At 53.8% G+C, this 25,041-nt stretch overlaps 3 protein-coding genes across 3 annotated transcripts; all 3 read right to left on the reverse strand.

Annotated features, from left to right (window-relative positions):
- Positions 1 to 3,447: 3,447 nt before the first annotated feature.
- Positions 3,448 to 6,148, reverse strand: LOC117003515 (protocadherin alpha-13-like). Its single transcript, XM_033073483.1, has one exon. It carries the CDS (start codon positions 6,061 to 6,063, stop codon positions 3,448 to 3,450), a length of 2,616 nt encoding a protein of 871 aa, XP_032929374.1. The 5' UTR covers positions 6,064 to 6,148.
- Positions 6,149 to 11,808: 5,660 nt separating this feature from the next.
- LOC117003516 (protocadherin alpha-2-like) lies at positions 11,809 to 14,448 on the reverse strand. The gene has a single exon (XM_033073484.1). The coding sequence runs from the start codon at positions 14,431 to 14,433 to the stop codon at positions 11,809 to 11,811; it is 2,625 nt and encodes an 874-aa protein (XP_032929375.1). The 5' UTR covers positions 14,434 to 14,448.
- A 3,790-nt stretch (positions 14,449 to 18,238) lies between these two features.
- LOC117003517 (protocadherin alpha-6-like) lies at positions 18,239 to 21,027 on the reverse strand. Its single transcript, XM_033073485.2, has 2 exons — positions 18,451 to 21,027; positions 18,239 to 18,328 (listed from the first exon to the last, which is right to left on the reverse strand). The coding sequence occupies exons 1-2, from the start codon at positions 20,947 to 20,949 to the stop codon at positions 18,239 to 18,241; spliced, it is 2,589 nt and encodes an 862-aa protein (XP_032929376.1). The 5' UTR covers positions 20,950 to 21,027.
- Between the last annotated feature and the right edge of the window lie 4,014 nt (positions 21,028 to 25,041).

Genomic DNA, 25,041 nt, shown 5'->3' on the forward strand with positions numbered 1-25,041 from the left:
GCTCTACACACTTGGCAATAGCGGCCGCGCATCCGACCCTCGGTGAGCATCTCTTCCGGGCGTCTTTCTATCGTGCTTTTCTTTTATTTTATTCTCTCTTCTTTTATTTTAGTCTCTCTGCCTTTTTTTACTTTGCTCCGTTCCTTCGTCCCCCTGGGAACTCGCAAGTGGCATCCGACGCCCAGCTGCACAGAAAATTACTCGGATCCTCCAACACTTCTTCTGTAGCTTCAGCAGTGGACCGCGGTTGTTGGGAGCCAGCTCTGTCCAGTGATGAGAGCTAAGGTCAGTGGGTACTTCTCATCTTCTTTGCTTTTGTTTTCTTCCTTCTCGTGGTCATATCTCATCCTTAGTTACTTCCTTGTGTCAGTCCTTTACAGCAATTTCTCTTTGCTTTCCTTTCTCTTCTCTCATCCTATTTTGTCCCACTTTCTCATTCTACTTCTATTCTGTGTACAGAGATGGCATCTGCATATGCCAATAAATTCATTTTTCCTACCTTCCCTGCTCTTTCTCTTTCCTCTTCTCTTTTTCCTCCTTTCTGTGCACACAGCATCATACAGCAGAGAAGAGCTCTCCGACATTAGAACAGAATCCACGACAATCAAGTCCCTAGAAACTACCACATGCGTGGCTACTACAAAGAGCCCAAATCCAAGAATACTGAAAAAGCAACCTCAGCTTCCAAGTTCTCTTGCTATATGTCAATAAAGAGATTTTCTTCTGCCGCATCTTCCACTTGTACAATCAATGTCAGGCTCTTGCTTTCCCTTTCAGGCAGGCAGTCATACACTGTCACAGCAACACATCAAGAACCTCGGTATCCAGGGGCACGAGTCCCCACCAAACGCCTCGGTTTCATCAGCAGGAACAACCTGACACGCAGCCAGATTGAAGCCATGGAGATAATACCACGACATTTTCACTAAGAACATCCCCTTGACTCCTAACACAGCAACTCCACGAAATGGATTGTGATCCTTCCTCCATCCCTGTGGCTGCCACACCTTCAGGCTGTTCCTGGGAGCAGCAGGAAAAGAGCAAGCGCAGACAGTGGTACTGTGCTCATGAATCACAGTCAACATTTGATCAATCCAAACTGAAAAGCAGTAAAAGTACATCTATCCCTCGGGATCATCTGCTTTATGTGCGAGGGACTTACCTGTAGCATCATTGATTTGCTCAGTACATGAAATCTTTTGCACGAGTATTGATTTTAAATTATATTTTCAGTTAACATGATCCAGATTTTCTGGGCAAGCTGGACAGAAACAAAAGTTTCTGCTTTTTCCACAGAAACTGGACTGTGCAAAGTGCCCCTTATGAACTTGTATCACAGGAGATGAACAAGCAAGCAAGGATGAACGCTTGAAAGCTCAGGATATTCTCTCAAAGGGAAACCTAGCTCAGTAGAACACAGTAGACATCTCCCACACTGGTGAAAAATGGCCCAAATACCTGACATCTGACAACTCTCAAAATTCAGGACACTGCTTCTTATCCACTCTTACCAACACCATGCATATGTGAGAGAAATGAAACAAAACACAAGGATGGGCAGGGTTGGAGAAAGGAGACAAAGAATCCCTGAAGATCTCATTCTTCCCATTCCCCTTACAATGGCAGAGAGGTAACCAAGGGGAGGTTCAGAGGTGGTTCAGCAGCATCATCCAAATTTCACAAAGCTCCTGTGTGCAACAACAATCCAAATCAACAGCAACTAATTGAAGGCAAGCCTGACACATGCGCTCCAAACAGCAATATCATGAAGAACAACAGCACCATAAGTCATGCAGAACTTCTGGAGCTCCTGACAGCATCCCAGGCAAGCAGCATTGTCTGATGGGATACCTCCGGAGATTTTCTACAGAAATCCAGAATCTCGTGCCATGGGAAATGGCATCTCCACATCTCAGGAAATGTTCTCGACATTTCCCCCAGTGATATAGACCACATTCTACCCAGGATCTCCATTCCCATCACTCCAGACTGTCCTCTATTTATGGTCACTCTCCCTGTGATGCATTTCCAGATGCTACTCAGTGCCACTTGCAGGATCACTGCCAGAATACTCGGACACTGCTCCACCTTAACATCATGCTCCAGCTGTAAACCCCACTCCGAGCATCACCCAGGCTTTTGTATACCCTCGTCTTCGCTCGTGATCAGCACTAGGAGTACACAGAGGCCTGCACAGCCACCCACTCTCTAGCAAACACTTCCCAGCTTTTTGAACTTCATCCGGAATGTTCTTGCCTTTGCAGCAACCTCGTATGGAAATACAACCGAGTTGCACAGAGAGTTCTACATTCGAATTCTTTGAGATTCTGTGATTAGAGCTGTTAGCTCTGATCCCAGTCCGCACAGATTTATTATCCGAGAGAAGCACACCAAACGCCCATACACAACAGCAACAATGATATCAAAAGGGTGGGAGAATTTCCAGCATAGAACACCAGGGCCATGCTGCTGTGCAGGGTTTGACATGCACATAAAATATCTCAACACCATCCCCCCCATCTTTTCAACAGGATAACACCCACCGCTAGTATGGCCACTGTTGCAGGTGAAAACAAGGGGAAGTTCCCAGGGGCTGTTGAGTCCCAGGGCAGGAGATGGCATTTAGCTGCGTTTAATCACGTACAGTTGGATTCGGGCTTTCTGTACTGCCCTGAACTCTCAATAGGCTTCTGAAACCATGTGGCACTTCATGGATATTTTGCAATAACATCAAACAGGTAAGTGGTTTTCTGACCAGTCTTACATCTCAGGCCAGCAACACAAATCGTCAACCAGGGCAACATGGGCAGGACAAAAGGAAATTGATCCTTTATAACACTTAGCACGAGGTGCACTTTCCCCTTTGTATAACACTTACATCACACCATATTCCTCTGCCTGAAACGTTATGCTATTAAGCAAAGCAAGAAGATACTTCAAGAAGTGAACATAGCAGAAGTACCGACTGCCTTCCCTACTTTCTTACTGACTTCATTGAAGAAACCAAAACGGGACAAAATGGAAATCTTTATCATACAAGTTGCAGTTGCCATCTAGCATCAGATCCCTTGCAGAGGGAAAATAAAGGAGAAAGATTTCGAAAATACTCCACTCTAATACTTTCAAAGTCAGAAGACAGAAATGGAAATAAAGTGGTACGTGGTGCTTGAGGGACTGTAACCAACAATGCCTGAGTGTCCTTGCAACCGCCCAAGCAAGGTGAGGTGGAAACATCACATATCAGAAAGTAAAATCGTTGTCTGCAAAAGTCGTACCTCCGGACATTTCTCATGGCAATGGGCAATGATTTCATTCAAAGGGAGAACCACACACCCAGACCGGCAAATCTAAGCTACACAACCTAACTAATCCCAGGGCCCATACTACATTAATTCCCAAACCACAGCAGATGGAAAGCTGCCGTTGATATCATTAAGCACTCCTTTATTACTGATTGCGCTCGGGCCGTGGGAACGGAGCCTGGATTCCCAGAGAGCCTACACGCCTGGAGGGACAGAAAGGTAGGCTATGGGTGAGAGGCAAGAGCAAGGCAGTGTCACTGACCGTGTGGAGGAGAGCGGAGGGCTCCGGCTGCGTGTCCTTGGGCGCGGCGCCGGGCGGCGGCGGAGGGAAGTTGGGGCTGAAAACCATGAGGTCGCTCTTGGCCGCGCCGTCCGCCACGCACAGGCTGCGGCTGTGGCGCTGCGAGTACGACCAGCTGCCCACTTCGCTGGCGCACACGAGCGTCGTGGGCCCGGGCCCCGAGAGCACGGCCGCCCGCGGCGCCCAGCGCGACGCCCCGTACAGCACCAGCGCCAGCAGGAACAGGCTCGACACGGCGCAGATCGCCACCACCAGCCACACGTTGGTCGCCGCGCTGGCCGCAGCGCCGCCCACATCCACGCCCAACGCCGACCGCGACCCTGACCCTGACGCCGATGAAGATCCCGCGGCCAGCGCCGCCTCGTTGGCCTCGAGCAGCGACACGCTGAGCGTGGCCGTGGCCGAGCGCGCCGGCTCGCCGTGGTCGCGCACGACGATCAACAGCGTGTGGCGAGCGCCGTCCGCCTCGTCCAGCGGCCGCGCCGTGCTCACCTCGCCGCTGTAGAGCCCCACGCGGAACGGGCCCTTGGCCCGCGGCTCCCACAGCTCGTAGCGCAGCCACGCGTTGTAGCCCGAGTCGGCGTCCACGGCGCGGATCTTGGCCACCACCTGGCCCGCCGGCGCCCCCCATGCCGCCCACGCCCACAGCGTGCCCGACCCCGACACCGGCCCCACCAACGACGACGACGACGATGAGGAGGCTGCCTCGGCCGCCACGGCGCCCGCCTCCGGCGCCGAGCCCGCGGGCGGCAGCAGCGCCGGCGCGTTGTCGTTCTCGTCCAGCACGAAGAGCTGCACCGTGGCGTTGCCGCACAGCGGCGGCTCCCCCGCGTCCACCGCGCGCACCTCGAACTGCAGCACCTGCAGCTCCTCGTAGTCCAAGGGCTGCAGCGCCCACACGCGCCCGCTCTCCGCGTCCACCGACACGTAGCTCGACGCCGCACGCCAGCCGCTGCCAGCCGCGGCCCCAACGCCGCCCGCCGCGCCCTCCCACACCGAGTAGCTCACGCGCCCGTTGCCCGCCTCGTCTGGGTCTCGCGCCCACAGCCGCGCCAGCTCCGCGCCCGCCGCGTTGTTCTCCCGCGCCAGCACCGTGTACACGGCCTGCGCGAACAAGGGCGCGTTGTCGTTCACGTCCGACACCGGCACCCGCAGCCCGCGCCTGGCGCCCAGCGCCGGCGCCCCGCCGTCCTCCGCACGCACCTCCACCTCGTACTCCGACACCCGCTCCCGGTCCAGCGCCTCGCGCAGCACCAGCGAGTACGAGCCCGTGAACGTCGCCTCCAGCCCGAACGGCGCCGCCGGCCACACCCAGCACCGCACGCGCCCGTTCGCCCCCGAGTCTCGGTCCGACACGCTCAGCAGGGCCACCACCGTCCCCACCGACGCGTCCTCCGGCACCGGCACCGACAGCGACGTCACCCACACCTCCGGCGCGTTGTCGTTCACATCCAGCACTTCCAGCTCCACCTTGCAGTGACCGGAGAGCGGAGGTGTTCCTGCATCTGTTACCTTAATATTTATTTCGTATAAATTAACTTCTTCAAAGTCCAGGACGCCCATCAGTCTGATCTCCCCAGTGTTGGCATTAATGCTGAATAAATCTGAGGCAGATGGAGGAACAATAGTATGGATTTCATAATTTACATCTTTGTTGCTTCCTTCGTCCAGGTCCGTGGCATTCACCCACGCAACTAGCGTGCCTTGTATTGCGTCCTCGGACAAATGTACATTATACACCGACTGGTTGAACTGGGGCGCGTTGTCGTTGGCATCCAGCACCGAGATCACGAGTTCCATGGTGCCGGTCAGAGACGGCCGGCCCCCGTCAGTCGCCGTCAGCACCAACCGGTGCACGGGAATCGTCTCGCGGTCCAGAGGTTTCGCGAGTATCAGAAACAGGGACTTACTGCGAGACTTACTGTTTTCTTCCTCGATTCTAAAATGCTCGCTGGGGCTGAGTGTGTAGGAGAGTTGCGCGTTCGCTCCGATATCCGCATCCGACGCGCCCTCCAGAGGGAAACGAGTCCCCGGCAGTGTGTTGAATTCCGCGATGCTGAGGTTTTTTCGGGCGGCGGGGAAGATGGGGGCATTGTCGTTGATGTCGGTGACCTCCAGCTGCACATGGAAGACGCGCAGCGGCCGCTCCAGCAGCACCTCCAGGCGCAGCGCGCACGGCGCGCTCTTGCCGCACAGCTCCTCCCGGTCGAGCCGCGAGCTCACCAGCAGCGCGCCGCTCGCCCCGCTCACCTCCACGCTCGCCCGCCGGCCCTGCGCCACCAGCCGCAGCCGCCGCGCCTCCGCCTCGCCCGCCTCCAGGCCCAGGTCCTGCGCCAGACGGCCCACCACCGTGCCGGCCTTGGCTTCCTCCGGCACCGAGTAGCGCACCTGCCCGCCCGCCAGCGCCCAGGCCGCCTGCAGCACCAGCACCCGCAGCACCGCACAGCAACGCTCGCCCATCCCTGCCGCCGCTGCTCTCGCCTCCGCCGCTGCAGCTCTGCCGCTCTTGCTGTGCCCGCCGGCCCCGGCCCGGGCCCCGCACGGCTCCCCGCCGCCGCCCGGACGCACCGGCTCTGCTGCCCGGCCCGCGCCGCCCCCCCGCGCTCACAGCCGGGCTCTCCGCCGCACCGGGGCGGAGCCGCCCACACGCCGTTCCTGAGCCTGCAGCGACACCGTGCGCTGCTCCGCCGCCTCACACGATCCGCCACATCGCCTCTGCCTCTGCTCCGTGAATGGTCATCTCTTGTGCAGTTTCTTCCTTCTCTGATTCTCTCTCTTATTCATTTTTCTTATCGCTCGCACCTCCCTTGCAGACCCTTCTTCATGTCTTCTTCTAACTTCGTCTTTCTTATTTCTTTTTGCTTTTTTATTCAATTCCTTATTTAATGGTTTTGTTTCCCTTCCGTGTCCTTTCCGCCGTCTTTTTCTTCATCTCTTTCTTCCTTTTCCTTCTCTTTCTTCTCCGTCTTTGTCCTGTCGTTCTACATTCTTTACTCTCTTCCTCTTCTTTATCCATCCTCCACTATTCTTTAGCATCACTGGAAGGGTGACAGTTGTCTCCAGCGCCGCGGCACAGACCATCAAAATCGGAGTCATCAGCGCCAGAACCCGATGCTCTGGTCGTGGTGGAGTCCTGTTTGGTACCGACTCCAGCTCTGTCCGCAGAGGTAGGCGCGTTGTGGTCATCTCCTGTTTTGTCACTTCTGTTGTTCTCTCCTGTACTTTTCTTCCTTCATTTCCTGCTGGTTTTATTTATACTTGCACAAACTCCTTGCTTTCTCTTTCATTTTCTTCCATTTAATTTCCATTACAGCCATTTGCTACTTCGTCTTTCCTTTCTGTTGTCTCTCTTTCCTTCTTCTTTTTTTTGCTGTCTTCTCCTTGCTACTCATTCCTGTCTTATTTTGCCCCTTGCTACTCATTCCTGTCTTATTTTGCCCTCTCCTCTTCTGATTCCACCTTGTCTATTCCTCTCCTTTCTCTCATAAGCCAAAAGGTTTTAACACGTTCTCACAATGAACAATATCAATGTCATTTGGGAAAAGATCTCATTCCTCTTTTCTTGACACGGATTTCTTAAACTCATATTTGATTTTTTATTACTTTCTTTCTGCTTTCATGCTCTCCTTCCCCTCTCTCTTCATTTCTCTTACTTTTCTTTCCTCATTTTTGCACCTTGACATTGCCTTCCAAATTTTCTGCTTACAGTAATTTCACGAATACAAGCCGCACCATTTTGACTTAGATTTTGCTCTCAAACCGGAAATGCGACTTATATTCAGGAGCAGCTAATATGTGAATAATTTTCTGACGTTTACAACCCCAGAAGTGCCAGCCAGGCTGCTGAGCCGAGTGCCTGCCAGTAAAACCCAGGATTTCGCAATTGTTACAAATCGGTTGCTGTGTTGCACGGCGGGTGGGGCCAGCTCAGCGCCGGCAGCGTGGGGGGAGGGAGGGAGGCAGGGGAGTTCCCTACTTCAGGCGGGGGAGAGGCAGAGGGCTCTGTGCTGACATCCCCACGGCTCGGGGAGGAGGCGGGGGGCTCCGCCCTCGCCCTCCGCAGCTGTGGCGGGAGCAGGGGGCGTTCCGTGCTCGCCCGCCGTGGGACCGGGGCACGTGCTCCGTGCTCGCCTGCCGCGGAACCTGGGCATGTGCTCCGTGCACGTTCGCCGCGGGAGCAGGGCGTGTGCTCCGCCCTCGCCCTCCACCACCGCGGCAGGAGCAGGAGGTGCTCCGTGCCCGCTCGCCGCGGGAGCGGGGTGTGCTCCGTGCTCGCACGCCGCCACCACGGCGGGAGCGGGGCCAGGGCGAGCGACCCCAGAGGCAGCGGCCAGCCCTGAGAGGCCCCGCCCAGCGGCCCCACCGAGATGGGCCACCTGGCCCTGTCAGCAGCCCCGAGTGGGCCGAGCCTGCACAGCCTTAGTTGAGCCAGTAAACCCCGCCATGCTGCGGTTCTGTTACTATTTGGCAACTTTGTTGCACACGGGTCCTCGCTGCGAACGACAGAGCGGCTTATATTCAGGTGCGGCTTATTTATGGACAAAGAACGAAATATTTGCCAACACCCAGAGATGCGGCTTATACTCAGTGCGGCTTGTATTCGTGAAATCACTGTATATTTTTGTTCATATTTTACCTTCAACAAAATATATTAAAGCTATCTACAACACCCCTGTCACATATCACGGATACACCCTTGGCCCAGAGCTCTCATTTCTCTTCCCTACAACCTCCAATCCTTTTGCATAGGGAACAAGGAACATTTCTGCTTACCTCCCACCCATGCACCTGCAAATTCCCCTCCCTTTAGAGCAAAGGCCACGCTTTTCAGGCTACAGTCCTCTTAACAACCTGCAATAGCACAGCAACGCAGTCAGATGGCAAGGAACAGGTCCGCTACATCACAACAGGTTCCACCAACCTCTGGCAACAAAGCCAAAGAAGCTGCTGAGGCATCCAATGAAAGAGGCTCCAACGATTCCAAACAGCCCTGATGAGTCTCTCATTCGGGAACTCAAACCCATCGGAGCCCAGCACAACGCTCCTCCAACGTCACAAAAGCACAATGACATCACAATTACCGAGCAGTCCTCGTGGAGCTCTTTCTCCTGACTCATGTTCCACATGCAAATCCAACCCACAGCCACAAATGTAACACCACAGCATTGCCAATGAGAATATCTGTGCATGCCCAACAACATCTACCCCAAACAATGCATTCATGTCACTTCTCCATCTGGCCTTGCTTCCACGTGCTCACCCCGTGCCAGGCAGCAACGGGAAAGGAAAGAGAGCAGGCAGTGCTGCTCCAAATCCACAGGCAATTCAGTCGATCCCATATGAAGACAACACAGCTGCAGAGGAACCAAAGTACATTTGCCTCTCACACACGCCTTCTTCAGCTACCAGCAACTCACCTGCAGCATCGCTGTTCGCTTTCTCAGAACAAGAAACTCTAGGAGTATTGGTTGTAAGGGACGGTGTCCCTTCATGTTACCAGAAACTTTGGCTTCCTAGCAACACCAAAACCAGGGAAGTAATCGAGGTAATGTTCCAAGCAGGCTGGCGTGATGATACAAATTTGGAAAACCTTCTGTTTGACCAACAACAATCCACACAAAATACAAGCAATTATCAGGCATGTATGGCATGTAGCGTAACAAGCAGCAATGTCACAGGGAAGGACAGAGCACAAGAATATGCAGAACTACTGGAGGTCCTGACAGGATCGCAGAGGAGCAGCCCTAGGCACATGGGTTTTTCATGAGGTTTGATACTTCTGTTCTTTATCCCATGCCATGTGAAATGAGAATTCCACAACTCCTCCCCAATGACACACATTGTGTTCTACCCAGTACCCGCATTTGTCTTCAGCAACTCTTCCCCACCCAAACTCACCCTCCCCATCTCATGGGTCTAGGCTCTGTTTAGTGCCACATGCAGGATTCACTGCCAAAATATCAAACATTGTTAGAACTCAGCAAGATGACCCACCTGTAAACTCTGCCCTGTGTGTGATTCAATTCTTTGTACATCCTCACCTTCCCTCCTGATTGGGCATAGAGAACATACTGAGGGCAGCAAAGACACCCAGCATCTGGCAGGTTCTCCTCACCTGCCTGCTCACCACCAAGGCTTTGCTCCTTTTCAGCAATCTCAGCTGCAAACAACACAAAGTTGCATTTAGAATTCATTAAGATTCTGTAATTAGAGCTATGACAGCTCTGATCCCAGTCCACATATCTTTATAGCATCAAGAGAACCACAGCAAATACCAAAGCACAAAAGCACTCACAAGGGCAGTTCAGAGGGAGAATTTTGCCACATGAAACCAGAGCTGGCCTGCAGTGCAGGTTTGTACCTGCAAATACCAGAAGGAGCTCTGGGTGACATCAGGACAAATCATCTCTCCTGAGGCCACCTGTGCAGAGCACAAGCAGGGGTAGTTAAGATTACATAAAGATTACAGCCTCATCATGTGTCCTTATAAATCCCACCTGAAGAGGAGCAAGGAACCATCGTGGCAACACCAATGGCTCTGAAAATGACTGTGAATGCCACCTGGACACCAGGTGGTGTCCCCTTCCACAACAGCATTTCTGAAACAAGCAGCTCGTCAGACAACATCCAGCACTCTCCATCTCACCAGCTCTCACCAAGGCATGGCTACACCAGGCAGGCAACAGCACAAGGGCCTGTCTCTGATGAAAGACACCGAGAACCTCCACACAACATTTGTGAGCATTTCAGTATCATACACTCTCATGATCAGGAAGCTGCACCACTCCACACCCCTAGGGTCTAGGAAATGATCCTTGCCAAGAGCATTCTATGCCCATCCTGCCTCACACTTCTCTTTAGTCATCCTCCACTCACCACTCTGAGACATGTTCTCAAGACAAACATATAATCTCATGGTCTTTTCTTGCATCCTGACCCATGGCCTTCGCATGGATTTGCAGTTTCCCCTAAACCATATTTTCATGCTTCTCAAGGTCACCCTCCAGATGCAAATTGCCAGGCCCTACTCAGTTGTCAAAGATTGTCAAAGACCATGGCTGCCTTTGCGGTCTCAAGGCTTAACATGGCTTTTTCTTCTCCTTCTCAGCAATGATAACACCATAAAAAACTGAGGGTTGACATCATCAGTGCAGTTACAGCAGAACATCTGATGCTGACAGTTCATGTTTGTAATGCTGCAGCTATCTCAGATAGAAACGTGGCAGACCTGGGAGCAAACCCCTTCCTAAACGTGATATTGGGACAACTCTACATGGTGATGCCATTGATGTCACACTCTGAGTAAAAACTCGAAGCACTGGCGAGAGCACAAATCTAACACATGACAATTACTGTGTAAGGGAATATTATATGAGACACGGTGGAGAATGGTGGTTCTTTGATTTTTTGGGTTGTTTGTTTTTCTTTACAGAAGAGATTGCCAAGGTATTTCCAATGATGTCACCGTTGATGCAGATTTTGAAAGAACACGAGAATAGGCCAGTGTGTTTCATACCAGGATTCTGTCAGAAATGTAAATTCACAAGAATGTGTCTAGCCAGAAACCAACACAAAAATTTTGCTTTTAAATCACACACACCTTAGGTCACATTTTCTCCTTGAATTCTTTCTACTACTAACCTGAACAACACGATACTTGCAGAAAGATGATTGGAAGATCGCAGGTATAGCATAGGAAATCTTTGCCACAACTACCCTATCTTCTAAATGAGTCTCATAGTAGAACGACAATAGAGAAGTTTAGTCCTTGAATATCCACTTTTCAGGTCGCATCATAGCTTCACATGACCACAATTAAAGAGGAAGAGGGGAGATTTCAATAAAAAGACAAAAAAATACCAGCATGATAAAATGCCAGCAAAGGCAGTGAGGCGATATGGAGCGTCTGCGAGTCTCTCACCACCACAGCCCGGCTGTCTGAAACACCTTCACCAATGCGGTGGAAATACCACACATCAGCATAAGACCCCCCCTTATCGTCTGCAAATCTCACACCGCCGAGCACCTCTGGTCGCACAGGACACTAATTTAATGCTAAAGCAGAACAGCACCCATTTACAGTACCAAACCAAATCTGCCTAAGGGCTCGAGGGTACTGCAACATCCACATTTTGCAGCCCACCAAAATGAGCAGGGGGCTTGGTGAAGGACGCGATGACAAACGCAAAGGTGCCATTGCCATCCTTAAACAGCCGCTAAGTAGACAACATCCCTAAGACGCGGGAACGGAGGCCCCTTCAAACAGCAAATACCAGAGAGCGGATGAGAATGAGCAGAAAAGGGAACGAAGGAAGGAGCACTGACCGTGTGGAGGAGAGCGGAGGGTTCCGGCTGCGTGTCCTTGGGCGCGGCGCCGGGCGGCGGCGGAGGGAAGTTGGGGCTGAAAACCATGAGGTCGCTCTTGGCCGCGCCGTCCGCCACGCACAGGCTGCGGCTGTGGCGCTGCGAGTACGACCAGCTGCCCACTTCGCTGGCGCACACGAGCGTCGTGGGCCCGGGCCCCGAGGGCACGGCCGCCCGCGGCGCCCAGCGCGACGCCCCGTACAGCACCAGCGCCAGCAGGAACAGGCTCGACACGGCGCAGATCGCCACCACCAGCCACACGTTGGTCGCCGCGCTGGCCGCAGCGCCGCCCACATCCGCGCCCACCGCCGACCGCGACACTGACCCTGACGATGACGCCGCCGAGGATCCCGCGGCCAGCGCCGCCTCGTTGGCCTCGAGCAGCGACACGCTGAGCGTGGCCGTGGCCGAGCGCGCCGGCTCGCCGTGGTCGCGCACGACGATCAGCAGCGTGTGGCGAGGTCCATCCGCCTCGTCCAGCGGCCGCGCCGTGCTCACCTCGCCGCTGTAGAGCCCCACGCGGAACGGGCCCTTGGCCCGCGGCTCCCACAGCTCGTAGCGCAGCCACGCGTTGTAGCCCGAGTCGGCGTCCACGGCGCGGATCTTGGCCACCACCTGGCCCGCCGGCGCCCCCCACGCCGCCCACGCCCACAGCGTGCCCGACCCCGACACCGGCCCCACAAACGACGACGACGACGATGCCGAGGCTGCCTCGGCCGCCACGGCGCCCGCCTCCGGCGCCGAGCCCGCGGGCGGCAGCAGCGCCGGCGCGTTGTCGTTCTCGTCCAGTACGAAGAGCTGCACCGTGGCGTTGCCGCACAGCGGCGGCTCCCCCGCGTCCACCGCGCGCACCTCGAACTGCAGCACCTGCAGCTCCTCGTAGTCCAAGGGCTGCAGCGCCCACACGCGCCCGCTCTCCGCGTCCACCGACACGTAGCTCGACGCCGCACGCCAGCCGCTGCCAGCCGCGGCCCCAACGCCGCCCGCCGCGCCCTCCCACACCGAGTAGCTCACGCGCCCGTTGCCCGCCTCGTCCGGGTCCCGCGCCCACAGCCGCGCCAGCTCCGCGCCCGCCGCGTTGTTCTCCCGCGCCAGCACCGTGTACACGGCCTGCGCGAACAAGGGCGCGTTGTCGTTCACGTCCGACACCGGCACCCGCAGCCCGCGCCTGGCGCCCAGCGCCGGCGCCCCGCCGTCCTCCGCACGCACCTCCACCTCGTACTCCGACACCCGCTCCCGGTCCAGCGCCTCGCGCAGCACCAGCGAGTACGAGCCCGCGAACGTCGCCTCCAGCCCGAACGGCGCCGCCGGCCACACCCAGCACCGCACGCGCCCGTTCGCCCCCGAGTCTCGGTCCGACACGCTCAGCAGGGCCACCACCGTCCCCACCGACGCGTCCTCCGACACCGGCACCGACAGCGATGTCACCCACACCTCCGGCGCGTTGTCGTTCACATCCAGTACTTCGAGTTCCACGCTGCAGTGACCGGACAGCGGAGGTATTCCTTTATCTCTAGCTTCCATCTCCAGGTCATATGACTGAAGATCCTCGAAATCCAGTTCCCCTGCTGTCCGTATTTCCCCCGACTTTTCGTCAATTTTGAAAAGTTCTTGAAGATTGGCAGATACCGTGTCGCTGAAAGAATAATGTATTTCTTGATTAATTCCCTCGTCTTTGTCAGTCGCGGTTAGCTGAAAAAACACAGTTCCTGGGGCCGTGTTTTCCGGCAGTTGCACTTTATACACCGACTGGTTGAACTGGGGCGCGTTGTCGTTTGCATCCAGCACTGAGATCACCAGTTCCATGGTGCCTGTCAGAGACGGCCGGCCCCCGTCAGTCGCCGTCAGCACCAACCGGTGCACGGGAATCGTCTCGCGGTCCAGAGATTTCGTGAGTACCAGAAACACGGAGCTTTTTTTTTCATCTTTGGATTTGACTTCCAAGCTAAAATGCTCGCTGGGGCTGAGTGTGTAGGAGAGCTGCGCGTTCACTCCGATATCTGCATCCGACGCGCTCTCCAGCGGGAAACGAGACCCCGGTAGGGAGGTGAATTCCGCGATGCTGAGGTTTTTTCGGGCGGCGGGGAAGATGGGGGCATTGTCGTTGATGTCGGTGACCTCCAGCTGCACATGGAAGACGCGCAGCGGCCGCTCCAGCAGCACCTCCAGGCGCAGCGCGCACGGCGCGCTCTTGCCGCACAGCTCCTCCCGGTCGAGCCGCGAGCTCACCAGCAGCGCGCCGCTCGCCCCGCTCACCTCCACGCTCGCCCGCCGGCCCTGCGCCACCAGCCGCAGCCGCCGCGCCTCCGCCTCGCCCGCCTCCAGGCCCAGGTCCTGCGCCAGACGGCCCACCACCGTGCCGGCCTTGGCTTCCTCCGGCACCGAGTAGCGCACCTGACCGCCCGCCAGCGCCCAGGCCGCCTGCAGCACCAGCACCCGCAGCACCGCACAGCAACGCTCGCCCATCTCTGCCGCCGCTGCTCTCGCCTCCGCCGCTGCAGCTCTGCCGCTCTTGCTGTGCCCGCCGGCCCCGGCCCGGGCCCCGCACGGCTCCCCGCCGCCGCCCGGTCGCACCGGCTCTGCTGCCCGGCCCGCGCCGCCCCCCCGCGCTCACAGCCGGGCTCTCCGCCGCACCGGGGCGGAGCCGCCCACACGCCGTTCCTGAGCCTGCAGCGACACCGTGCGCTGTTCCTCTGCCTTACCCGATCCCCGGCAGTGTCCGCGCCACCGCCCCGCGGTTGGCAATCTCTTCTGCCTTTCCGTCTTACGGTGCTCCTCTTTCTTTTACTTCTTTTTCCTAATTGCCTACTATTTCGTCGTACGTATTTATTTATTTCTTCCTCATTCTCGTCTGTGTTTTATTCCCTCTTTATTTTCTCCTTCAATTTTCTCTCTTGGATACTTTTTTCCCCTTCTCCTTTCTGCCTCTTTCCCTCTTTGTCGTCTCTCGTCTTTTATAATTCTCTGTCTTCTTTCTTCCCTTTCCTTTCTTATTCCATCCTTCTCTCGTCTCTACCCTCCATCGCAGGTCTCCAGTCGCCTACGGTGCCCATTCTGAGATCATCTAATCGGAGTCATCAGCAAAGGTAATTACTCAGCATCTGCTCCAGAACGTGAGGATGTTAAGGACCAGCTCCGTTCAGCGTCAGGCGTAAAACTCGTTGCGTGCTGGTACTTTACAGTGTCTTGTGTTCTTGCTTGCTTGCTTGTTTTAGATTTGCACGGACCCCTTCCATTCTTTCTAATCTTCATTCCTATGTTATTCTCTTTACCTCTTCCCTTTTCTTGTTCTTCAATCCTATATCTTCTTTTTCCTGCTCTTTTTCCTTCACATCCTTTTCCATTTCCATCCTTGTCCCGCCATTATTATTTACTACCTGTACCAAAAGATTTTCCAACTGTCTACTACAGCTTGCTTGCCATGAGGAATGTAAATGCCTTTTTGAAAGGCCTCTCATTCCACTAGTGTTCGACTGCACTATTTCCGGGTTTTATTTTCTTTTTTTTCTCCCCATCACTGTTCTACCCTCTGGAACAGAATCCTGAACTCCAGTTACAGGAATATCGAATTTAAAAGCGCACCAAATATTACAAACAACCAAAGGGAGTTTCTCATCCAGGATCGCAAAATCATCACAGTCCAGCACACCAATCAGTCATACACCCCATAAATACTTCCAATACCATCAAGGGTTATTCTTCATGACTCATGTTACACCTGCACGGCCAACTGAAAGGCATAAGTGTGATACCACGGCATTGTCACCGAGAATATCTGCTCTATGCCAAACACATCTCATTCGAGAAAGGAATTGGAGGTAATTTCTGTCTCTCCCTCTTTCCACGTGTTCTCCCTGTGCAAGGAAGCAACACGAAAGGAAGGAGAGCAGGCATTGGTGCTCCCAACCCACAGGCATTTCAATCCAGGTGATATTCAGTCCATCCATTATGAAGATACCACAGCTGAACAGGAACCAAGGTACACCTGTCTCTCATACACAGCCTCTTCAGGTACAAGCAACTCACCTGTAGCATTTTCCAAAAAAGAAAATTTCTCAGAACAGGAGAATGGGGTTTAAGGAACATGGTCCCCTAATGATATGATATGATATGGTATAATATATTATATGATATGAGTAATTTTGCAGCATGCTGGACAGAAAAAAAACCCCCAAATGTGAATTGACCAAGAGCTTTGAAAAACAAGGAGAGTCAGTAGTACTTCCTTTTGCACTTCCATCACGGGGAAGCAGGAGGGACACCTGAAACTTTGTGCTATTCTCTCAAAGGCAGCCTCAGCTCGAGAGAGTGGAAAAACTTTCCCCAAGACCAATGGATTACTGTCCAAACATCTGACAACTGCCTGTATTTCACCATCTGCATCTCATCCACTGTTACATATTGCCAGTGTGAGAGAAGCAGAGAAGAGAACAAAGGAACGTGTCTCACTGTGCCTCAAATGAAAGGTTTGATGACATCTTGAATACAGAGACCATTTCTTCCCCTCTCCAATAATACCAAGAACAGAGAAATTACTCGGGCACCATTCTGAGAAGGTGGGCACAATTATAAATTTCAAAAAGCTTTTGTTTGTCCAACGATATTCCAAGCACAACACAAGGAATGAAAGACATGGACTGCAGGTACATTTACAAGCAATAACATAACATAAAATAACAGAGATCAAGGATGTGCAGAACTGCTGGAGGTCCTGAGAAGATCACAGAAGAGCAGCACTTTGTGCTGGGCTTTTTCTCAGTGTTTTCCATTAGCATCTTCCATCCTGCACCATGGGAAATGAGAGCACTACACCTACACTCTACACATTGTCCGTTTCATCCACAATGACAAAGACCACGTTCCACTCAGCATCTCCTTTCCCCTGAGGCAACACTCTTCCCCACTCTAACTGCCCCACCCCAACGTACAGGTCCAGGCCTCACTTGATGCCATTCCAAGAACCATCATCAAAACCATGTCTCAACTCCAGCAATATGTCCCATCTGAAAATCACACTCTGCAGAGGATCTAGGCCTTGGCACCACTTCACCTTCCATCATGAACACCACAAAGAACACGTGAAACTGCTCAAAATTACACAGCCTTCAGCAGGCTCTTCCCACCTGCATGAGCTTCACCATGAACACTTTGCTGCTTTATAGCAATTTCACATGGAAATAGCACAGAGCTGAATATCAGAGTTCTTAGACATTCTGTAAAGAGAACATGATCGGAATCAGGATTTGTGGATTTTGTTCTTCAAGGGAACAAAACTAAATAATGTAGCACAAGTGCTCCAACCCGTTGAACACATAGAATTTGTACAGCAGAAATCTTGAGCTGACATGCTCTGTAGGGTTTGCAGAGCAAACAACCATGTGTGACAACAGGACACACCATCTCTACTAGGTTCAATTGCACAAAATCGAGTCCACAATGACACTCACCAGGTCATTACATGCACTTGGATAGGAACCAAAACGCTCACAAGCACAACACTATAATGGATTCTATTGACTGTGTAGGAGATATTGGTTTGGGTTTTGTTGAGAGGGGTTATTCTTTGCATTGTTTATCTACTTTTTTTTTTTCACAAAGTGATCTCCACGCCTGTTGAAGGGATGCTGATGTTGATATGAATTTGGATACAACATCAAAAGACTACATGGTATTTCATACTAGTTCTCTGGCCAGGAAAGTGCATTCAACCCAGGGAACAAAGGAGGAAGGGAAAGAAAATTCCACTTTCTAACCCTCACCCTTGGAGACATCTCGTCCCTCAGAAGACAATAAGTCTAAGCAGAGTAACAAGATCCTTGAGAATAGGTCATAGGAAAGGCTTACCACATCTTCTCGTAATGTCCCTAGCGTTAGAACTTAATTTGACCATTTATCCTTCCATTGACTGACAAAAAGATGAAGGCCGAATTTTCACATCACATGTTAGAGAGCAAAATCAAAGAGGAAGAAGTGAATTTGTTAGGAAACACAACCTAAAGACAGGATTGTCCACAAAGCCCTGAGAATTGTCAACACACAGCCTGCATGTCTTGACACGCATGAAATGAGGTCCAGTGCCAACACCAGGGAGCAGATGCATATTCGGCAAAGCTGAATCCTCGGGACACCTCCTATCGCAAACGACAATTACTTAATTCTACGCAAAAACTCACATCCGGAACAGAAAACCACACCTACAGATACCTGCTGCAACAATACTTGCTGCTGTGTGTACTAATGCATTTATTTCCACTGCACCACCTTCATCACCTCAGTAGACGAGCAGGACCCGAGTGTCTTCGGCAGGTGATGAAGAGGTACAATTCACATCTATAAGCACTCGCAAAGCATCGATAGCACCCTGGGCAAGAAGGCGGAGCCCGACTCCAAACCGCAAGTGCAAAAGGGGACGGGAGACACCGGGTAGAGAGGGGAACTAGGCGTGGGTGACAGAACAAAGGACAGCAAAGTAGTGTCACTGACCGTGTGGAGGAGAGCGGAGGGCTCCGGCTGCGTGTCCTTGGGCGCGGCGCCGGGCGGCGGCGGAGGGAAGTTGGGGCTGAAAACCATGAGGTCGCTCTTGGCCGCGCCGTCCGCCACGCACAGGCTGCGGCTGTGGCGCTGCGAGTACGACCAGCTGCCCACTTCGCTGGCGCACACGAGCGTCGTGGGCCCGGGCCCCGAGAGCACGGCCGCCCGCGGCGCCCAGCGCGACGCCCCGTACAGCACCAGCGCCAGCAGGAACAGGCTCGACACGGCGCAGATCGCCACCACCAGCCACACGTTGGTCGCCGCGCTGGCCGCAGCGCCGCCCACATCCACGCCCAACGCCGACCGCGACCCTGACCCTGACGACGACGCCGAGGATCCCGCGGCCAGCGCCGCCTCGTTGGCCTCGAGCAGCGACACGCTGAGCGTGGCCGTGGCCGAGCGCGCCGGCTCGCCGTGGTCGCGCACGACGATCAGCAGCGTGTGGCGAGCGCCGTCCGCCTCGTCCAGCGGCCGCGCCGTGCTCACCTCGCCGCTGTAGAGCCCCACGCGGAACGGGCCCTTGGCCCGCGGCTCCCACAGCTCGTAGCGCAGCCACGCGTTGTAGCCCGAGTCGGCGTCCACGGCGCGGATCTTGGCCACCACCTGGCCCGCCGGCGCCCCCCACGCCGCCCACGCCCACAGCGTGCCCGACCCCGACACCGGCCCCACAAACGACGACGACGATGAGGAGGCTGCCTCGGCCGCCACGGCGCCCGCCTCCGGCGCCGAGCCCGCGGGCGGCAGCAGCAGCGCCGGCGCGTTGTCGTTCTCGTCCAGCACGAAGAGCTGCACCGTGGCGTTCCCGCACAGCGGCGGCTCCCCCGCGTCCACCGCGCGCACCTCGAACTGCAGCACCTGCAGCTCCTCGTAGTCCAAGGGCTGCAGCGCCCACACGCGCCCGCTCTCCGCGTCCACCGACACGTAGCTCGACGCCGCACGCCAGCCGCTGCCAGCCGCGGCCCCAATGCCGCCCGCCGCGCCCTCCCACACCGAGTAGCTCACGCGCCCGTTGCCCGCCTCGTCCGGGTCCCGCGCCCACAGCCGCGCCAGCTCCGCGCCCGCCGCGTTGTTCTCCCGCGCCAGCACCGTGTACACGGCCTGCGCAAACAAGGGCGCGTTGTCGTTCACGTCCGACACCGGCACCCGCAGCCCGCGCCTGGCGCCCAGCGCCGGCGCCCCGCCGTCCTCCGCACGCACCTCCACCTCGTACTCCGACACCCGCTCCCGGTCCAGCGCCTCGCGCAGCACCAGCGAGTACGAGCCCGCGAACGTCGCCTCCAGCCCGAACGGCGCCGCCGGCCACACCCAGCACCGCACGCGTCCGTTCGCCCCCGAGTCTCGGTCCGACACGCTCAGCAGGGCCACCACCGTCCCCACCGACGCGTCCTCCGGCACCGGCACCGACAGCGACGTCACCCACACCTCCGGCGCGTTGTCGTTCACGTCCAGCACCGCCAGCTCCACCTTGCAGTGACCCGACAGCGAGGGTGCTCCATGGTCTCTCGCTTCAATACGAAAATCAAATACATTGACTTCTTCGAAGTCTAGACACCCCGTGAGATGAATCTCCCCTGTCTTGGGATTGATGGAAATCACATCTCGTCCACTCGGAGGAATGAAGTTCGTCACGGCATACGTCACCTCACTGTTAGTTCCTTCGTCCGGGTCTGCGGCATTAACCCGCGTCACCAGCGTCCCCTCTGTAGCGTTCTCCGGAAGCTGCACTTTATACACCGACTGGTTGAACTGGGGCGCGTTGTCGTTTGCGTCCAACACTGAGATCACCAGTTCCATGGTGCCTGTCAGAGACGGCCGGCCCCCGTCAGTCGCTGTCAGCACCAACTGGTGCACGGGAATCGTCTCCCGGTCCAGAGATTTCGTTAATACAAGTTCAGGTTCAATATTTCTCTCACCGGACTTCTGTAAATCCAGAGAGAAGTGCTCGCTGGGACTGAGTGTGTAGGAGAGCTGCGCATTCGCTCCGATATCCGCATCCGACGCGCCCTCCAGCGGGAAACGAGACCCCGGCACAGACAATTCCGCGATGCTGAGGTTTTTTCGGGCGGCGGGGAAGATGGGGGCATTGTCATTGATGTCGGTGACCTCCAGCTGCACATGGAAGACGCGCAGCGGCCGCTCCAGCAGCACCTCCAGGCGCAGCGCGCACGGCGCGCTCTTGCCGCACAGCTCCTCCCGGTCGAGCCGCGAGCTCACCAGCAGCGCGCCGCTCGCCCCGCTCACCTCCACGCTCGCCCGCCGGCCCTGCGCCACCAGCCGCAGCCGCCGCGCCTCCGCCTCGCCCGCCTCCAGGCCCAGGTCCTGCGCCAGACGGCCCACCACCGTGCCGGCCTTGGCTTCCTCCGGCACCGAGTAGCGCACCTGCCCGCCCGCCAGCGCCCAGGCCGCCTGCAGCACCAGCACCCGCAGCACCGCACAGCAACGCTCGCCCATCCCTGCCGCCGCTGCTCTCGCCTCCGCTCTTGCAGCTCTGCCGCTCTTGCTGTGCCCGCCGGCCCCGGCCCGGGCCCCGCACGGCTCCCCGCCGCCGCCCGGTCGCACCGGCTCTGCTGCCCGGCCCGCGCCGCCCCCCCGCGCTCACAGCCGGGCTCTCCGCCGCACCGGGGCGGAGCCGCCCACACGCCGTTCCTGAGCCTGCAGCGACACCGTGCGCTGCTCCGCCGCCTCACACGATCGTCATGGCCTGCTCCTCTGCTTTTTCTCTTCCAACCGTGCTCGTCTTTCAGTTTATTCCTCCGATTGCTTGCTTTTTTTTTTTTTCTCCTGTTCCCTCTTCTTTACCCCTTCTTGTAACTCGCATGAAGCCTCCGGATCCAGACAGAAGAAAAAACAAGCCGATGCACCAACTCGATTTACGTGGCATTAGTTTCACACCGCAGAATATTCTAATCCAGGCAGAGACTGTTAAGAATCAGGTTCACCCAGCCTCTACAGGGAAGCTCCTTGCGTAGCGCTTATCTCCTTTGCTGTTGTTTCCTTTGTCTTCTTCCATTCTTACTTACTTCCTTCATAGCATCTTCTGTATTTCTGTTCTATTCTCTCACTCAACTTATGTCCTCCTTTCTTGTTCTCCTTCCTTCCTTGTGTACAGTGAGAGCATCTGTGGCATATCAGTAAACTCTCCCGTCTTTACTGGAATTCTCCCTTCCTTCTCTTCACTGTCCTTATACCACACACACTCGTCTTCTCTCTTTCCTTCTTCTTTGTCTCACTAATCAATGTATCGTTACAAGTGATTACATCACCCTCCCCATGAAGCACGAACACGCCACGGGGAACAGTTCCCGTTCCTCTCTGCTGTGTTCTTTCATCTCTACACTCAAGGAACAAACTTCCTGCTCCTTTCCGGTTTATGCCAGGCTGACACAGTGATCTTTCACCTCATCTTCTGCAAGGAAACCACAGTCTTCAGGTCCCACTGTCTTCAGGGAAAGAATTCACAGCTCTCTGAAAACCAGGCCAAATCCCTAGGTACTTTTATCTTAGTGCAAACAGAATTCACTAAGCACAAACAACAAAGGACAATCTGTTCTTCAGGGATGAAACCATCACGGCCAAGCACAACAATCCTTCCTGAACAGTGAAAAAATACAGAACAACCACAGCTGCAAATACTCTTCATATGATGCCTCATTTGCAACATACATGATGAATGGAAATTTCTGTCTTCATACTGCAGGCAGGCCAGTCAGAAACACACAGCAACCATGTCCAGCATTTCCCTCTTGAAATGCCTCTGTGTAGCCTGATCCACACGGCAAAGGCAACAGAGTCGTTTTTTCTGTGTCATTTGCTCTGGGAACACACTCCCGACTCCCAACATAACCACTCTGAGAAATGTTTTAGGGTCACTTTTGCATCCGTGGTTCTGGTATTTATTTGTGCTGTGTCTGGACAAAGAAGACAGAAAGGAGAGGAGGCAGTGGTGCTCTGCTGATCCAGTAAAGGAATTACAGAACTTTTTAAACTGGGAGGCATCCATAAGGATCATCAAGTCCAACTCCAAATCCAGGTACACTTGGACAATCCAAAATGATGAATCCATGACCAAAGATACATAAAGGTACAACTGTCCTTCAGACTCATCCTTCGGGAACAGCAACTTACCTGAAGCATCCCGGGCTCCTTCTTCAGAAAACATTTACTTTCAAGGGAGTCAACTGGTTCTGAAACATTTCTTTTAATGTTATCAGAGATTTCAGAGGAAGATGAATAGGGGGAAATGACCCACATTCAGCAAAAACCACTAAATCACTGTGCAGATAACAATGCACTTCATGCACTTTTCTCACATGTAAAACAGGAGAGATCCGGCAAATGTAAGGACATTCTCACAACGTCAAACTCAGTTTAGAAGACTGGAAAATCCATCCCTCATACTGATGGTCAACAGCTGCAAACTCTGAACCTGACAGCAGCAAAAATTCACCACTTCACATTTTATCCACTGTTACCAACGCATTGACAATGCAAAAGAAGAATCTTTTTTGTAAAATACGAGAAGAAATCTAGAAGATCCCATTACACCATATCAAAATACCAGGTCTGGAGACTTGCTGATTATGGACTGAAATTTTCCCATTCCCTATCAAGACCAGCGCAGAGATGTAAACACGGAGAGTTTTACAAAAGGCTGACAAAGCAAGACTGATATTTGGAAATGCTGCTGTTTCACCAACATTGTATTTTCAAAAGCAAGCGCTCTGAGTTTTCTAGGGTAGATGTCTTCACATCTGGCAGGAAGAGTAAGGAGAATACCAAGGATACACAGGACTGCAGAAGGACCTCAGAGGATCCCAGGCCAGCAACCTCAAGGGACAGAGGGGAATTCTCAGGGTTTTCCAGTGGAATCCTCTATCCCAAGCTCTGGGAAATTAATCTCTAGCTGAGCAGCTGGAGCTTTCTTTCCCAGTGATCGGGCTAATGCTACACAGCATCAACATTTCCTCAGTAAAGAAACTTCTCCACTCAAACTCACCCTCCCCATGACAGAAGAACCAAGCAATATTCCATGCCACTTGGAGAATTCCAGCTACAGCAGCCAAACTGCCCCACCACAACTCCTTGGCCCAGCAAAAAAACTCACTCTGAGCACGGTCCAGCCTTCACACATCCCCACCTTCCATCACAATCTGCACAAAGAAGTTAAGAAAGGATGCAAAACCACAAAATGTCTGGCAGAATGTCTCCGTGACATTCACACTAAATGTTCTATGCTTTTTCAGCAATCTCACCTGGAACTGGTGTGTTCTCACCACAGAACTACACATGAGAGATGTTTAAAACTCTATGATCAGAGTGAAAGCTCTGATCCTGGTCCAGGGCAATTTGGTCTTGAGAGAACCACACCAAATGCTGAAGCACAAGCACACTCACAATATCAATTGTGAGGGAGAATGTGGCAATAGAATTTCTATGATAATATTAGAGCTGGTCTGCTCTGGAAGGTTTGCTGTGCTTGTGCAGGTATCAGCGTTGAGCATGACAAGGGGACACCCCATTTCTACTGAGGCTGATCCTGCAAGGCTCAGGTTGAAGAAATGTGGCACACACACATTATAACCTCCTCCCCATCACATCCCCCTGCCAATGCCACTTGACAAGGAGAAAGGAGCCATCATCTCAAAACCAAGACATGAGGAAGCTGCTCCAGATGTGCACCTCTACACAGGAACTCCAGCGAGCTGAAGTCCTGCCCTCCAACAATGCCCTTCTCAAAAGAAGAGGGAAGTGCTTTATCAAACAATATTCAACATTGAGTTTCCTCTGACCAACACATTTTGTACAGTAGTGATGCAGAAGTACAAATTACATCCTGTGGAGGAGATTCTCATCACCCAAAGGATTTGTTGTCATTTCAATACCACACAGTATCTCAAAGTCCACAAAGCCTCCATCTGCACAACATTGGAGCCTTGCAATGGATCCCAGCAGAAGGAATCTGCACTCCTCCTACCTCACAGTTTTCTCCAGGTCTCCTTCATTCATCATAGGTACTTTTTATGAGTTCTCAAGACAACCACACCATCACTCATTCCTCTCTAAAGACATGGCCCATGGACTTCACCAAGAATCTCAACTTCCTTCGGTAACTTTTCCCTCTGCTCAAGGTCACATAAAAAAATCCTTATTCTTATTTTGCCACTGCCTCAATCACTTTAATAAACATGCTACAGTTTCCTTCTCGCAAACAAGGGCAAAAAAGATGGAAGGAAAAAGGATGACACTAAAGGTCCATATTGCATTTCATATTTTCTTAATGAGTCTGATAGAACCTAAATGCAGAATTGTTGGTCCCACAGGGACCCAATTATTTGAAGTCCCAAGTTTAATTTTCTATCTCATCTCGTGCAAGGAAAATGAAAAGGACAGATTTCAATAAGAATCCACACCTAATACCAACATGGTCAGAAGTCAGCAAAGCCATTAAGTCAATACGAAGTGATCGAGGGACTGTTAACACAACAATGTGTTTCGTATTCCTGCACCAAGCTCACAGTGAAACAATACATACAATAAAGTTGC

The sequence above is a fragment of the Catharus ustulatus genome, chromosome 15, assembly GCF_009819885.2.
Source record: "Catharus ustulatus isolate bCatUst1 chromosome 15, bCatUst1.pri.v2, whole genome shotgun sequence".
In the NCBI taxonomy this organism is placed as follows: Eukaryota; Metazoa; Chordata; class Aves; order Passeriformes; family Turdidae; genus Catharus; species Catharus ustulatus.

Coding starts and splice junctions, on each gene's coding strand:
- LOC117003515 (XM_033073483.1), bottom strand. CDS start 6,063: ATGGGCGAGCGTTGCTGTGCGGTGCTGCGGGTGCTGGTGCTGCAGGCG.
- LOC117003516 (XM_033073484.1), bottom strand. CDS start 14,433: ATGGGCGAGCGTTGCTGTGCGGTGCTGCGGGTGCTGGTGCTGCAGGCG.
- LOC117003517 (XM_033073485.2), bottom strand. CDS start 20,949: ATGGGCGAGCGTTGCTGTGCGGTGCTGCGGGTGCTGGTGCTGCAGGCG. Junction 18,329..18,450: donor CCTCCGCTCTCCTCCACACG/GTCAGTGACACT, acceptor CTTCTTGCCCAG/GGTGCTATCGATGCTTTGCG.